Genomic DNA, 17206 nt, shown 5'->3' on the forward strand with positions numbered 1-17206 from the left:
AAAATGGATGAACAGAAAGGATGAAACATATACATCATGGTGGGGCTCACAGAGCAACGACCACCAGCGACAGGGCTGGTGTTAGGGGGAGTAGCCAATCCGTTTCCACTCCTCAGTGGCCCTCGAAGCCTCCGCCTGTCCCAACCTCGGAACAGGCGGGGTAGTACCTATCCGCGCCCAGCGTATAAACGGCTTGGATCATTGGAAGACGACCCAGATACAAAGGCTAATAGTACTGCAACGTGTCGAGATGTGTTCGAGCAAAACTCTCCCTCGTTTCATCTCCGGTACGGAAAAGACAATTTGAGCCGCCAAATCTTGATCGCACGGTTCAAAGCGAGATACCCGGATAACCGTCCGATCCCAGCAGGCCAACGGTTCGGATCTCTGCGTCGCGAGACGAAAGGGGAAGTCGGCGTTGCAAGTAGGAAGCGAACTCGCCCAAGGAACGGCTTTTTCCTTCTTTTTATTTTTTATATTTCCTTTCGGGCTTATTCGTTCGAGAAGACGGAAGCAGAGGGATTTCTAGGGTTTCTCCCGCAGTGATCGCTCTGCTCCAGATTCAGGTTTTGTATTGGATTCTAGAAGCATCTCGTAGATTTCAATCGGTATTTTTCGTCTCTTTCATTCCCATTTCTCCTCTCCGTTTTATTTCTAGGGTTTTATCTTCAGCTAGGGTTTGGGTTTTTGCTGGAAGTGTCTGCCTTTCTCCCTTTTTTTTCTTCCCTGTCTGTGACCTTTTGATGTAGAAATCGCAATTGGAAGAGCGGCAAAATCTCATGTTTTAAAGAGAATTTCAGCTTAGGGTTTTTTTTTTTTTCTCCCTTCTTAGTTGGGTTTGAATCTGGTGAAAGCATTGACTAACGGGGTTGAGAAGAGGTTTAGGGTTTTGATTTGAGCTCACGAATCTTGAAATTGATATTATTGGGGTGGAAATCTATTCTATTTTTGGATTAAATTGTCAGCTTCACAGAAAAAACGCATGCTGAAGTTCGATCTTATATTTCTCAAGGTAAAAAGAGGTAGGTCTTGGTGTAGTGTAAATTGCGATTTTTTTTTTTGCTTTCTCTCTCTGTTTTTTTTTTTTTTTTTTATAATAAATTTCTCAGCAGAATGAATAGTTGATGCTTTTTGTTGTAAATATTGCCCCCTTTATCCTCCACGGAGAAAAAAAGAAAAGAAAAAAAAATGACAGATGGGTTTGTGGGAATATCGAATTTGATTTGTTGGTTGGGTAATGTAGTTGGGTTTTTGAAAAGAATGTGTTTTCTTTGAAGTAATTTTTGGAATGAATGTGTGCAGATCTTGTTGGGTTACTTTATGGCACCAACGGTTGTTTTAGAGTACACGCAGCAGAAGGAATCAAAGAAGCCATTGAAGGATTTTGCCGTTACGATGATGGGCAAAACTTTATCTAGAGGAAGCTACTCCTCTAGCTTCATGCCAGAGCAGCTTGCTGTCGAGACGGTTGGTGAGTCAGAAGGGTTTGGAAGCTCCTGCCGTGTGGACACTGAGATGACGGCTTCAGAGGATTCTTGTGGCCCGAAGAGGAAAAGCATGAGTTTGAATGGGAACAGGTGCGATGTTTTTAATATTCCTTTGCAAGTTCTCTCCCTGTCAAAGATGTCTAGGTCCGAAAGGAAGGAGTTGAAAGTCAAGCTGAAAGCAGAGCTTGAACAGGTTTGTGTCCTTAAGAATAAAATTTTCTCGATGTGTTTGGAAGGTATTTCTGTTTCATCTTCCAGTGTTATCCGAAATTGCAATGATGGGCAGAAGATGTCGGTGACAGAGAATTTACAGTTCTCGCTGGATTTAGCTTCTGAAAAGGGGAAGAAACAGGGCTCTGTAATCCAGAATGCGCCCATTTTGAAGTGCAGTCTTTCGGATCAGTTTGAATCCGTGAACCAGTCTGGTCCTTCTAGCAAAAAGGATGTTACATTGATGAAGCAGTGTGAGATGCTGCTGAAGCGATTGATGTCACATCAGTTTGGTTGGGTTTTCAACTCTCCCGTTGATGTGGTGAAGTTGAATCTTCCAGATTATTTCACCGTTATTAAGAATCCGATGGACCTGGGAACAATAAAGAGTAAGATGGCTTCATTGGCATACTCAAGCCCGTTGGGTTTTGCTGCGGATGTGAGGCTTACCTTCTCCAATGCAATGACTTACAATCCACCTGGGAATTATGCTCATAACATGGCGGACACGCTCAGCAAGTTCTTTGAAATGAGATGGAAATCTATTGAGAAGAAAATTCCAGTATCCAGTTCACAATTGGTACCTGCAAAATTGGCAGTTTCTAGAGAAGCACTAATTGCAAATCCATTAACACAGTCTAAAAAGAGGAAAGAATCCTCTTCTACAAATCATAAGCTTAAGATGGAGACTGAGAGTATGAAAAGGGCGAAGACAAAAGCACATAAGCTGAGTATAAGCAGAGATATAGAGTCTTTACAACTACAAGGGGACATTCCTAAACATATTGTTGATATTCTAAGGAGGCATCGGTGCGATGCGGATCAAACCAGTGAGGAGGAAATGGAGGTTGATTTCGATGTTATGAATGACGATACATTGTGCAAGTTACGGAAGCTTTTGGATGACTATTTGCAGGAGAAACATACAAATCAGGTGAAAGCCAAAGCTTGTGAAATGGAAGCTTCTCACAAATATTTGAATTGCTTATTCTGCGTTTATAAATATGTCATCCATGAGCGTCTCCATGCTTAATAAACTCATTGTTTTGTCTAGCTTTTGAACGAGTCGGGGCTTAGCAACTCATCGGTGCAGCCTTGCAAAGGTTAGATATACTTTCTCATAGTTGGTTTTTATGCTGCATAATGGGATGTCTAATGCCTTAATTTTTCATCTTTTATATAACCATAGGCAATGACCCGTCAAATGAGGATGTAGATATTGGTGGGAATGATCCTCCTGTCTCGAGCTATCCTCCCTTAGAGATAGAAAAGGATACCACTCTTAGAAGTGTCAAATGCAACAGTTCAAGCCACTCTAGCAGAGATTCAGGTTCCTCATCCAACGCTTTGTTTTTCCCTTCCATTATTGAGGCTAGACATGGTGAATTTAGAACCTTTTTTTATTTCGAAAGTTTTTATTTTAAACAGGGAAGCAGTTGCTTGTCATCTGCTTTGTGAAAAGCTTACAAACTTGATTGCCTCAAATCCTGTTTGAAGTGCACTGCAAGAATGCATGTTCTCACATTTACCACTATTGGGACTGTTGGGACATTTTACATTTTGAAACATCTTTTTACTGAACAAAAATGTGAGCTGCTCTTGTCATTGGCATTACTGCTGGTTGCTTTATTTTGATGCATCTTTATATATGCATAAAAAACATGACTTGCATTGGTGACATGGTTTCAAGTTTTTTTTTAACCCACACTAAAATACTTTTAGTAAAATCTAAGAATGGCATGATGACATGTTTTATGTCTTTTGACAAGTGTACCCTTGTATGCTCTTGGATTATTGGCATTAGTGTTCACTAGCAATATTGTCGGTGTATTTTATTTGATGCATCTTTATATGGATACAAAAAAGAGTTGCAGTCGTGGCATGGTTTTAAGTTTTTTATTTTTAAACCACTCTTAATACCATTATTTTAATAAAAATCCAAGGGTATGCATGGATACGTGGATTCTGTTTGATTCCATGGATAAGGTAATGATTACCCAATGATGATTTCCATGGTCACTGTAGAAAACAGGATTCCAAAAATGGGGTTCCAGTTTGGATAGCAAGTGTCGTCCTCATATTCATTAGACAATAGTTACCTTGTTTGGATAACAGTAATGATTATTGTGTGAAATCTACATTTGTAACATATCCAAACAGAACTGTTTTGTCAGTGGAAAACAATTTCCATTTTTGTATCTATTCTGTGCATTGAGATGCATCCTAAGAATTGCATCATGGGATAACTTTTTTTTTTTTTACTTTTGATAAGTGTACAGATACTTTTTTACTTTTGACAAGTGTACCTTCTTATGCTCTCTTGGATTATTAGCAGTAGTGTTCAATAGCATTTAATGAGCTGTCCTTGCCATTAACAATATTGTTTGTGGATTTTATTTTTATTTTAAAAAGAATGTGGGTGTCCCTTGCCAAAAGTAATATGAAGCATCTTTATATGTATGGATAAAAACCATGAGTTGCATTGTGGCATGGTTTCAAGGTTTATTTATTTTTTGTTGGGTAACCCACTTAGTGGCTTTCTTTTAGTAAAATCTAAGAATGGCACGATGAGGTGCCTTTTCTTTTCTTTTCTTTATATTTTTGTGACAAGTGCGCTCTCTTATGCTCTTGGATTATTAGTGTTGAAAAACAAATTTTCAGCGATCGTCCTGTAACCCGATACAATTGAGACTGATTTAAAAAAATGACAATATGACACATTTGATGCTTTGTTGATTAGTTCAAATTATTATCATCATTATGATTATTATTATTATTATTATTATTATTATTATTTGGTTTTCTAAATAAAAAATCATGAAAAATATGAAAAGGAACCTTTTCTTTTAATGATAGCAAGATCTTACTTCAAAAAGTAATGATGCTAAATCAATAGGGAGGATATGATGAGAGAACTTACATGAAGAGTGAAGCGAAGCAACAGTAGATTGGGGTATGGGAGCATCTGTTTTCAAGATGTTAACAAGTATAACCTTCCAGGTAGTAGGAGCTGGAGTGTTGAGTCTGAAGCATGATTTGAAGCGGGAGCTGTACTTAGAAGGATCGTGCAAGTACATCTTAAATAAACCCCAACACAATGATCTACTCATGGGTACATCCCTTGAAAATTGGACATAATGCTACCCAACTGACGACAGTACTTCTTGCCTTTATGAATACATTGGAGATTTCATCTGCCCTGTTAATGAAGTCTTGTTGTTCCTTTCCTTTCAAATCAAGGGCACACCTGCGAGTATGGATATTTGTTCTTGTGGCCCCACATTCCAAAAAGCTAAAATAAAATTGTGAACTGCCTGAGGCATAGGCACAAGGTATTTTGTGACGGTAATGCTGGCCATAATGGCCATCGCCATTATTGTTACGATATAGGCCATAATGGCCATTGTGGTCTCTCTCTCTCTCTCAAAAAAAAAAAAAAAAAAGAAGAAGAAAAAAGAAACCTGTATCAGCCCTGCAATGGACCGTTATGGGGTTTCTACAGGTCATTTTTTCCATAAAAGCTGTTACGGCACACCATGCATTGACATAACCCCTGGAATCCCAAAGAACATGAAAAATCTACCCCATATTCCACTCAATATAAACAAATGATCAATCGATTCTTCATTGTAGCGGCATAATTAGTAAACATTTGTGAGGCAATGATTAATAATAAAGACCTTGTCCTTTACAAATTCCAAATAACCTATGGAACGATATCGTTCGAGGCTGAGGGACCCAGATACAACCATAACTTAGAAATTGGAGCACGCATACTGTTGCTATCACCACAAAAATCATATAATAAAATGACTTAAGGGAAAAGATGTAGGGGCTAAGAACGAAGGAAAGGAGAATGGATTTTGCCCCAAAGAACAAAAAAACAATTTAAATATGTCAAAGAACTCACCTTTTTTTCCCAATTTATATTAATCAAATCTATCATGTATATGACCTTAAAGGTTTTGTATAGACCAAAATACAAAATATAAAGATCTAAAGAGATCTTATAAATCTGTAATTTACTAATTCCATATCTAAATTATATCTGAAACAGGCTAAACATTAACATGTAAATTTTAAACTCCAAAAAGGAAAGTAATAACCAAAATAATTTTAAATCTTAAAAAATCTTCTAAGGACAACCAAATCATCTTGAATGTGGGTTGTTTTACATCTAACCTCACAACCAAAGGGGTCCCGTTTAATGGTGATGGATGCCTTAATGCATCTTCTTCTTTTTTTTTTTTTTGAGAGATGTAAAAGAGAAAGCCTTCATGTATCAATTCCTCCCAGCTCTGGAAGAACTTGTCCTTGAGTTGATAGCCGATGGCAATCTATTGGATCAAGCTGACTTTATAATGTTTCTTCCTAGGCTTTGGCAACAGTTGATGGTGAAGGCCTACCTGCCAGATTGGTATTGCTTGCACCAGATGGTGCCTTGGATCATAATATCTCTTCTTTTGTCTTCATGCCCTCTGCATTCTTGGCGTTCACTCCCACCTTTGCAATAACAAACTTGTGAGTCTACCAGTTCCTTGTTGACGTGGTGTTGTCCTTATCGCTGTTGGTCTCTAATTTATGCGTTCTGATTGTCACTAGGATGGGACCAACATGGCTATCTAGAATGTGCTAATTCTATTGTTGAGTCTCACATCTCTTACTTTGCCAATTTACCATCAATCCATTGTTTGTTCCATTGATAGATTCATCCCAACCCACCGATGGACTTTTCATGTGTTTCTTCTTGGATTGTGGTGCTCTCGCCTAGCAAGTCATTTATCGGATCTTCAGACGATCTTGGATTCGTGCTTTGAAATTCTTAGATCTTTGTGAAACTCGAGTATCTCAAGTTTTACATCGTAAGTGTAGTCATGATCCTCCGATCAGTCATTTCTCAAGCCAAGAAAGTGATTGAACATTACACCATTGGAGCACTAACATCTGATTCCAGGACATTGCCACCTTCTCATGCATAGGGCACTCTTTAATATTGTGCCAATGCTCTCATATACCTAAAATCTCATGAACCATTGGCTCCCTTGGTCACATCTGTTTACTACTACCTCTACGAACACATCTCTTTACAACTACCTCCATGATCACATCTGTTTACTACTACCTCCATGATCACATCTCCTTTACTACATCTAGTTCACAATCAAAAGGGGTTCATCTAATGTTGATGGATGGCTCATATGCATAAAAATCTCGACTTAGACGAATTCCAAGCATCATTTCCACCAGGTTGTGAAATTTTTTTCACAATTTCCAGTACCCTATGCGCATTAACTCATACCATTCCTCTCTTATCAGGAACAACCTGGAATGGATGAGTATAGGCTTGACTAAGAGCTCTATCCCCACACCAAAAGTCCTTCCAAAACCTTGTGCGAGATCCATCTCCAATTTGGTAAGAAACTGCTTTAAAGAATTCTTTTTCCACCCTACGTATCATTTTAAACAAACCCAAAACTATATACTGGGAATTCTCTAGTATACTACCTCCCAAGTCAAGTCATGCACATCCTTTTTAGTACTTGCTTCCAAAGACTTCCAATTGTGTCTTTGGAATCACTTCCCCTAAAGAGCCAAAATCTCGCTTTTCAGGACTTAATCTCAATTCCCACTTGCTCTTTCGATTTACAAATTTCTTTCCTCTCCCCCACATGTTTTTCTTCCCATCTTTGCCCATAAAAAATATCTTTGAATTCTTTCCAACCTTTGAACCACACTAGATGGACGCTGAAATAGGACTGGCATATTAGATAAAACTGATCTAATGAGTGTGATCTGGCCTCCAAACGGTAAGTATCTGCACTTCCGTGCAGCCAACTTTATACTCGTTCTACCACCACACTCCTCGATGTTAGGCTAGTTCCACAATATACAAGGGAAGACCAAGGTAAGAAGATGTGAGCTTTCATGCCTTGCAATGGAACTGTTTTGCAGGATGTTGCAAATACTTTCGCGTCAAGTAGATCCCTAATAATGTGATTTTGAAGGTCTATCTTCTGGCCAGATACAGTTGTAAGACATCCCAAGTTATCCATCTTTTGGCAGTTAGCATCATAAAATAGTATTGTGATGTCTGCAAATTGCAGATGAATAATGTTGAGATGGTCTCCCACTGGTTAGATGAGCTGGTGGAGGCAGTGTAGTGTGCGTGAGTGATCCAGGGCTTCTCAAACACACACACACACACAAAAGTTGAGATTCACATTATGAACACAAAAATCCCCTGACTGATCCCTTTGCCTTTTCTACCATCCAGCTCAAAGCTTCCGCTACTATGACATATGAAGTGAAGGAACGGATCCCCTTGGCATGTAGGCCTCTCAAAACTCTAGAGAATCCTTTCAGCCCCATGAGGCCCTTCAGTCCTAATGAAGTAAAGTTCAATGCATTGTCTCACCCTAGAAATTTTGCCTTTTAGAGTACTTATAGTGGGCTATTGGTGATAGGTTACTCATATGATGTTATTTGATGGGCTTCATCAAGAATCTTCCCCCAGAAGTTGGTGGATGCTTGTAGTGTTCCATTTTTTCATATTGGCAAGGGTTAAATAATCTAGCAGATTCGTTTAGCTTGACTGCTCTAGAAGGGGTTAAGGCAGGCACAAGTTCCTGTTGATGTTGGATTATTATCTTGCAATGCAAATTCTTCCTGGCTCCCTTGGGGCAACTTTGGGTGCCACTTAAAAATGAGTTCATCTCATTTAGTTAATCATAATTATGCATTAGAGATCATGATGCTGGTTATCAAGATTATTTTTAATACTTACAAAAAGGAAATATGATCTCTAATACACTTGTGCCATTGGAACCCAAACAGGCCCTTGATAATTTGAGTTATTGAATAAACAAAAGAGGCTTTTAGGAACCATCACTCTTGTGCTAGTGTGGCAAGCCACTACCATCCATTAGGAATATGGTTGGCATATTGAACAGAATTTACTTAATTTTTTCCCATTTTCAAATCTCTGATCCAAACCCTTAATTTATACATTCTATAACCCTAGCAAACCTACAAACGATTCAACTGTTTTCTCCATTTTGGAAACCAAATTATCATCAACTCATACAAATGGTTCATTACTAACACCTTAATTAAAACTAGCCTATACAAGGACCTAACAAAGAAGAGCACAAAAGGACTACTGTCAAGTTTTCACACCATAGGTCCTCCCAAAATCTTACACTTCCATCCCAAAAATGAATATTTTGTCATGGCGAATATTATTGATATTTTGAAACAAGTAATTATATGATCAATAGGCACATTGTTCAAAGATCCAAACTGCTGTCTGTTGGGCCCCATTCTGGATGGATAATGCCCTAAAAATATCCTCTGTAAGGGCCTGTTTGGTTTCATGAAAAGGAAGGGAAAGGAGACATTTCCCATTAAACTCACTTTCAAGTTGTTTGTCAATGCTTTCTTTGTGGGAATTTGTGGGAAACACCATTTCCACAATTTATTTTTCCACCTTCACCCCTAAGAAAGGCATTTTCCCATGGTCGAAGGAAAATTGGGTTCTCAATGGTCCATGTGTGCCATCATACATCTTCAATGGCCTCACATGTGCCATATGTGCCAAATGAGATCTTTGGTTGTTCCACACGTGCCACTATGCCACATGTGCCAATGTGCCACCATCCATCTTCTCTTACACTCAAATGTGTAAAGCCTCCCACATGTGGTAATGTGCCACATGTACTACCATTCATTTTATCTTGCACCCCACATGTGCAAAGCACTCCACATGTGCCAAATGTGCCACATGTGCCAAATATGCCATGTGTCAATGGTGCCAATATGCACAAGTGTTGCCATCTAGCTTCAAGCGCTCATGTGTCAAATGTGCCAATGCATGTCTTGTGCAGTGCCACTGTACAGCTTCAAGCACCTCACATGTACATGTGTGCCATATTTTAACTTCCAGTGCTCACATATGTGGTATAAGCCACATGTTCCACTATCCATATTCAAGCATCACACGTGCTACGTGCTAGTGACTACCTGGACTACCTAGAATTTTTTTCTAAGAAATTTTTTTGTTTTGCCAAACAACAAATTTGAAAATAGATTCTAAGTTTCTAGAAATGCTTTACTCTTATTAAAGAGGAAACTGGAAATTACACTTGAGTCTTGACAACCTTGACCAATGTTGGTATCGTCACTGTTCAAAGCAAAAAGTTTCTTCAGTCATATCTACTGCTTAGAAAATAGTCAGACTTATTTCTTTCTGGGATAAAGTGGATACAATACAAGTCTTGGCCTCTTTGATTATTTGGACTGAGAAGAGTAACTTATATTGTGGCAGGCAGATCAGGTTGTCTTTTGCAACTTGCAAGTGAGAGCACCCAACTTCGACAGGTGTTCCTTCAGTAATCCTGATTTTGCAGGGATAAGTGGTATTGTTTATTGTTAGAGATGCATGAGTTTGGTTCTTGCCGAGTTCTCAGTTCCCATTGGTATCAATAATGCCAATGTGGCTGAAGCAGCAGCACTGCTCCAAGCAGTCATGGTCTCCATTGATTTCAGATTTGTCCCAGTCATTATTGAAGGAGATGCCCTTAACCTGATCTCATCGATCAGTTTGTACTCTTACCCTCTGCCCCCACCATGCTCCAGCTTGGTAGTTTCCACTGCCTGTCCAGGGTTGAGCCCTGGGATTTGGCAGCGGAATTGAAAAGCCACCTACAGATGCTTACGCCCAATTCTTGGAGAATTGCTAATTTTATTGAAGCTCTGGATACTAGTAGCAGTCAGGCTGTGGCATTCTCACATAACATAAGAGAGGCAGATAGTGCTGTGGAAGAGCTTGCAAAAGCTGGAGCTTCAAAGTCCAGTCTCGTTATTATTAACAGGAGTTAGTCATGCGTTGTTTTGCTGCTTTTCAGTCCTATTTCTTTGAGTTTGATGGCCCCGTGTCTTATGCCTCTGTTGTCTGTTCTTCTCTTGTTTCTCCTAATTTGCTTTCCTTGCAAGATTTTTTTTTTTTTTTGTTGAGAGATCTTGCCAGAAAATTCAGATTACTGATAAACAGAAAGTCATTATCATCATGACTTGTCCGAGTTATTCGTGATTGGCTTTATGGATACTGTTTCTCCAAAGACCCAAAAAAAAGAATTCTTAAGATTGCTAAGTGAAAAGTTGCTCACATAACATCAACACTCCTTTACCTGGTCTTGTAACTGGCTGATGCAATCATTACTTGCCCGAGTTAAGATTATTCATTGTCGTCATCATCATAATTATTGTTATCATCGTCACTGCCGTGTCCCATCTATTTGTTTGGGGTCCGCTTTACAAATCCTGTTTCACTTGCTTGTCAAAAGTCCAATGATAATTACCTTGTTGTCATCAGACCTCATTTACCTGTGCTTGGGAATGGCCTCCATCCCTTCCATTTTGGCTTCGTGGGAAGGAGGCATGGGTAAGGAAGGTCGGTTTGGCATTTGACTGTTGTGGCCACCTTGTGGGCTATTTGGGGAGAGTAATAAATTGGAGTTGCTTTGAGAACAAGTCCAAATTGGTGGATCGTATCTTTCAAAAAGCATTATCTTGGGTCACTGGGTGGGCTTTAGGTTTGAAGGATTTGGATCCTTGCATCATTGTAGCCCAGGGTATCCCAAATCGGTTACGTATCGGCCGTAACGGCCGATACGTAACGGTAACGGTGGGACCCGTTACGCGATACGGGGTCGAAACGGCCGTTACGGATTTTCTTTTCTTCTTCTCTTTCTTCTTCTTCTCTTTCTTCTTCTTCTTCTTCTCGAGCAGCTGCGGCTGCAGCTGCTTCTTCCTCTTCTTCTTCTTCTTCCTCTCTCTCTCTCTCTCTCTCTCTCTCTCTCAATCTCCTCTCCCCCTTTCCCTCTTTTTTTCTTTTCTCTTCTTTCCCTCTTTTTTTCTTTTCTCTTCTTTCCCTCTTTTTTTCTTTTCGTTTCTCTCTCTCCCCATTTTTTTTTAATAGCGCTGTAGGTACGTGTCACGCAAAGACGAGCGCTGACACTCCTCGAGCTCCGAGTTGTACGAACGGTTCAAAGGAGATCAAAGTTATATGGGCTCCACAGTGATGTATTTATTACATCTACACCGTTCGTCTATTTTCAGAGATCATTTTAAAGCACCACCCAAAAAATGACTTATATCCAGAGTTCATCTGGACCACACCAAAAATAGCAACAAAGATAATGATTTTCACGTTAAATAATTCGTACGCGCACGGTAACGTTTATTTTCCATCCAATGTGATCAGACCCGAGTGGGCCCACTATGATGTATATTTTCTATCCATATCGTCCATCCATTTTGCCACATCATTTTAAGTCAGGATTCAAAAAATTAGTAATATCCAAATCTTAGGTGGACCACACCATAGGAAAAAATGGTTATAGAATGCTCACTATTAAAATTTTCTTAAAGTCCACTGTAATGTTTATTTTCAATCTAACCTATTAATTGGGTCACATTGACGTGGATGAAGGGAAAACACACATGTTAACTTGATCTAAAACTTTTCTAGCCCTCAATAAATTTTTAACGGTGAATATTTAATTATTGTTGTTTTTTATGGTACAATCCACCTGAGCTTTGGATGTACCTCATTTTTGGGCTCATGCCCTAAAATTATTTGGCAAAATGAATGGACGTTATGGATATAACACATTCATCACGGGTGGGGCCCAAAAAACTTTGACATGTGTGTTGCACTTTACATCTAAGTCCCTCCTAATTCAAGCCTTAAAAAATTGTACATGAAACATATATTAACTTAAAATTTGACAATTAAATTATGGACTGCAATTGCTAACTCACAATGCCAAAATCAAATTACTTAAATAGTTTTAATTATTAATTTGTGAGTTTTTATTTTTTAAAATAGGGCCTTCTGATTTTTATTTTTTATTTTTTATGATTCACTATTCAATAAATGTCCACCAATTTATAAGTAGGATAATGACAATAAATGACATGAATTTGAGGCTGATTTGGAGAATAGATTGGTCCTCCAAATCAGCCCCAAATTGGTAACGTCATCTACCTGAATTTAATTTCATTTTTTTTTTAAGAACTATTGGGAGAAATAATATCAAGTTGTTAAGTATATAAATTACATATTTAAAAAAAATTAAATATATGAATTTTTAGTCAAATTAAAGTTACCTGGTTAAAAAATTAATCAGACAGTCCGATACAACTTCTCACCAAAGAGTGGACCGTTACACCACCATAAACATGTTCCAATTTATAAATGAATGCATATTTGGAATGCTTAGAATATTCCGGATTTAATCAATATTTTTTCATATTTTTTTGGCAAAAAAAAAAATTTGCGCCGTTACGGGCCGTTACGCCTCCGTATCGCCGTTACGCCCCCGTATCCGTATCGGTTTCAGAGGGCACCGTTACGCCAACCGATACCGATACGGGACACCTTGTTGTAGCCCTTTTGGGCCCATAGTCTTTTCTTCTCTTGCTTTTGTTGTATTCTTTACCGCTTTTTGCAGCTTTCCAATAAATTTTGGTTACTTCTCTCTCTCTCTCAAAAAAGGAAAAAAAAAACAGAGATAAAATGAACAAGAACAACCTTGCCAATCTAATCATTAGAAAGGAAATGGAAATTGCTTCTGGTTCAAGCTTTGTTTTTTCTCTTTTCTTTTTGTTTTTTAAAACTTTGATGAATTTATTACTAAAGGCTGATGCCAAAGAATGACAAAAAGGAAAAAAGAGATTACAAGGCAGAGAGCTGAGACGGCAATATTGCTAGAGACTCAAGAACCCATTCCTTCACATGATCTTTTGCCAAATTAGACACTTCCACATGGCCTCTTTTCCGATTCTTCTTAAAGCAGCGAAGATTCCTTTCCGACCATGGTGACCATATACCAGCTAGCAAGCATAACTGCCAAAGCTTCCTCCCGATCTTCCCTTCCCCCCCACCGCCAAATCTTCTGGTTCAAGATTTGTTTGGATCCAGAATTGTGGATATTTCATTCCATCAAATCCCTAGAGAAGCTAATTGTATTGCTGATGCTCTTCCAAAACGAGGATTTCATAAAGCTTCTCTTTGGATAGGGGACTCTGTTGGATCTTTTTTTTCCCCTTTTGTGGTTTTTCTAAATAAATAATATGGTTATGGATAAAAAAGGGTGGAAAATGATTATGCTTTCTTCTCATTGGATGGAATCCTCGTGGTGTGTCATTATCCATATAAACTCCACTAAGATCTAATTGATTTTGGAACACATCTTCCGCAGATTCTGACTCTGGTAGTTCTGGAAGTGAATTCGATGGTGCTAAAGTTACATCTCCTGCAAAACCTGTGAAGGTGCATTTTTATCTGATTGAATTCCATGTATGTTAATAGGTTCTTAATTTGGATGCATCTGGGTTGTTGGTTGAGAATGATTAGTCCAATGCTTCATCACTACAAATATCTTTTTCATTTTATTAAGAATCTCAGATGGCCACCTTCCTCTAGTTCTTCGGCTCCATATTCTCCCTTCGATCAAGAACTCATATTCATGGTTTTATGTCCTCCATACTTTGGTACAGGAAATTGAAGGTTCTGGGGCAACTTTGGATCAAGAGAAAAGTGATATTCTAGATCCATATGATGGTAAACATGAGTTCTTGGTTGTATTGTTACCTTTACATTTATTTGGAACTGATAGCCTGGTACTACCAGTGTTCATAGTATCAGTATAATTACATGTATTGCTAGCTGGGGATATGGAAACATGTATCGATATTGTTAATATTATCGCTGATACCCGGAAATGTATCGCTGACTGAGGGAAACATTGGAGAAACATGGGGAAATGGTGAAATTTCTCAATAAAACTTCAGGAGATGTTAAAATACACATATTTGCATATTTAGGAATCAAATAATTGCAAAAAAGATGCATACATAATAAGTTTCCTTTTAATAGGTGCTTAAAAGCATGCAACACTGACTCAGGAAAACATTGGGGAAACATGGTGAAAATGGTGGAATTTTTCAATGATATTTCAGGAGATACTAAAATATATGTTTGCATAAAAATGCAAATAATATATATATATATATATATATATTTACATATGTACGAGTCAAATAATAAGTTTCCCTTTAATTGGGGCTTAAAAGCATGTATCATTGACTCGGAGAAACATTGGGAAAAACGGTGAACCCGTCCATCCACCCATCGATCCATGCATGCACATACATACATACAAACACATGCATGATCCATTCATCCAACCTTTGATGCATGCATACATACAATGACACAGACTCATGCATGATCTATCCATCTAACCATCCATGCATGCATGCACACAAACATCCGTCCGTCCATCCAACCATCCGTGCATACATACATCCATGATCCATCAATACAAACAATAAGAAAGGTTGATCCCTTATTTATTGGAAGAGTCTATGCGCACAAACATGCATTTCATCATACAACTATGCACCCATTAAAAAATTGCAATGGTTATTTTTCTTCATAAATAGATTTTGGCGATACATTGGTGATACTTAGCGATATATTGGCAATATATCGCTGGTACTTGGGATTTCTGATACTACCATTGTTAATTTGTTATCAGTATCATCGAGCTACCAACGGTGATTAGATCGGCGATATTATTGATAATATCGCCAATACTTGGAACAATGGGTACTTCTTTTGGTATAGACTGTTTACATATGGGGAACCATGGGAATATTTTGCATGGTGTACCTAAATGATAATCTATTTTGGACCACCCAGGATCTGCTAGTGGGTCGGATCAAGTTGAGCAGAATCCCCAACCCAAGCCAGTTTCTGCAGGGGTGGATTGCCATCAAGAGGGTAAGCATGATATTTGAGAGTGAGATGGTAGGTGTGAGGCATTTGATTTCACCACATCACCTTACCCTTTTCACTATGAATGTATTTAGGGGAGAATGCTCCATCTGGGAGGCGGGTCTCCCCAGAAAAGCTCTATCGTGCAGCATTGTTGAGGAACCGCTTTGCTGATACCATCCTTAAAGCTCGAGAGAAGACACTTGGCCAGGTCTGTTACCAGCTTCTTGGGCTATTTATTGAAAACTTGCTCTGTTTGTACCTATCATTTTCCCCAAACCATATATTCCACACTGGATATCATGGGGTGCAATCTGTTCTGAGGTCAGGGTGAAAAGGGGGATCCTGAGAAAGTTCGACGGGAGAGGGAGGAACTCGAGAAACAGCGGAGGGAAGGTCTGTACCTAAGGATATGCTTGGTATTCTGTGTATATGAGTGTGAATTGTTTACCTTGAAGTTCACACCTTGTTTATGGTAACCAGAAAAGGCTCGGCTGCAAGCAGAAGCCAAAGCAGCTGAAGATGCCCGACGACGAGCTAATGCAGAAGCTGCGGCTGAAGCTAAACGTAAGCGTGAACTTGAGAGAGAAGCAGCACGTCAGGCATTGCAAAAGGTAACTACAAGTAGAGAGACAGGTTATTGATTTTTCTCCTTCCAAGTCTTGCATGCAAACCAATTATCTTATGGTGGTTTGCAGATGGAAAAGACGGTTGAAATTGATGAGAGCTGTCAGTTTCTCAAAGACCTTGAGATGCTGGGTTCCGCGCCCATCGAGCTTCCGCCGAGCTTTGCTGATGAGATGAGCCCACATCGATCTCTGGATGTAATGGGCAGTTTCAAGCTCTCGGGAAGTAATCCTTTGGAGCAGCTTGGGTTATTCATGAAGGTGGATGATGAGGAGGAAGAAGGGGATCCTGTTAATGTCCCCCTGCATGATGTTGAGGAAGGAGAGATATGATTTATTGGGTTATCTATCTGAATACCAGAGGGATCCTCGAGCACCATCAACTGGGGATCGGAGGGTTCTGTATTTTTTGTTTTTGTTTTTGGCCAATGGTGCAAGGAAGGGTAATTTTTCTGTTTCCCGTTGTGGCTTGCACTCAAAACCATAATTGCTGGCAAGTTGGGCTAGGGTTTTTGGGTTTGGGCTGGTAAAGGTGGGGAGTAGAAGCTGAGATTCCTGTTTTGATTATCTATTGTTCTTGTAAATATGAGATGAGGTCTTACCAATTTTGTGGGTAATTCAGTTTTTAGATGTTGAATTTGTGGCCATCTGGAGCCTGGTCTCTGTGGTCGGAGGGATGGGACAAGGGGAGGGGGGGTTATGTTAGTGCTTTGGGGTGTCATGTTCATGAATCACGAGACATTCTCCTAGACTGTAAAAAGATAGTGAGTGCATTAGGGTATATATGAGAAGGGATTCATCTGGCTCTTCATCTTGGCGTTTGACTTTTATTTTGTGCATCATCCTGCTGGTTTTCAAGGGCTCCTTTCTTGTATCTAAACTAGAAAAGATGTGATATAACTATTCTCTCATCTGTATATAATAATAAAATAGGGTGATGAATAACTTGCATTTGTGATTTAGGAGGGGAAATGAGGGCGGACTTGTACTTGCACACGGGGCAGTAAAGGCTACAACCATGAATGCAGTTGTCGGTTGAG

The 17206-nt window shown here is 39.1% G+C and overlaps 1 protein-coding gene across 5 annotated transcripts; it reads left to right on the top strand.

Moving 5' to 3' along the window:
* Positions 1-443: 443 nt before the first annotated feature.
* Positions 444-16977, top strand: LOC131239928 (transcription factor GTE8-like). Of its 5 annotated transcripts, none has more exons than XM_058237867.1 (11): positions 444-566; positions 1303-2631; positions 2752-2800; positions 2887-3027; positions 13961-14031; positions 14259-14322; positions 15466-15546; positions 15636-15751; positions 15870-15936; positions 16024-16154; positions 16239-16977. In XM_058237867.1, exons 2-11 carry the CDS (start codon positions 1321-1323, stop codon positions 16497-16499), a joined length of 2292 nt encoding a protein of 763 aa, XP_058093850.1. In that variant the 5' UTR covers positions 444-566; positions 1303-1320; the 3' UTR covers positions 16500-16977. The 5 variants fall into 5 exon arrangements, with proteins under 5 accessions (XP_058093850.1, XP_058093849.1, XP_058093851.1 ...); XM_058237866.1 differs by having other exon boundaries at positions 450-608; XM_058237863.1 differs by having other exon boundaries at positions 454-1012.
* The last annotated feature ends 229 nt before the right edge of the window (positions 16978-17206 follow it).

This window comes from Magnolia sinica, chromosome 3 (assembly GCF_029962835.1).
Source record: "Magnolia sinica isolate HGM2019 chromosome 3, MsV1, whole genome shotgun sequence".
Lineage (NCBI taxonomy): Eukaryota > Viridiplantae > Streptophyta > Magnoliopsida > Magnoliales > Magnoliaceae > Magnolia > Magnolia sinica.

Bases quoted from the DNA above. Each gene is read 5' to 3' on its own strand.
- LOC131239928 (XM_058237863.1), top strand. From the start codon at position 983: ATGCTGAAGTTCGATCTTATATTTCTCAAG. The intron at 2,632-2,751 runs GTGAAAGCCAAA...TGTTTTGTCTAG, and splicing joins AGGAGAAACATACAAATCAG to CTTTTGAACGAGTCGGGGCT. The intron at 3,028-13,960 runs GTTCCTCATCCA...CATCTTCCGCAG, and splicing joins CCACTCTAGCAGAGATTCAG to ATTCTGACTCTGGTAGTTCT.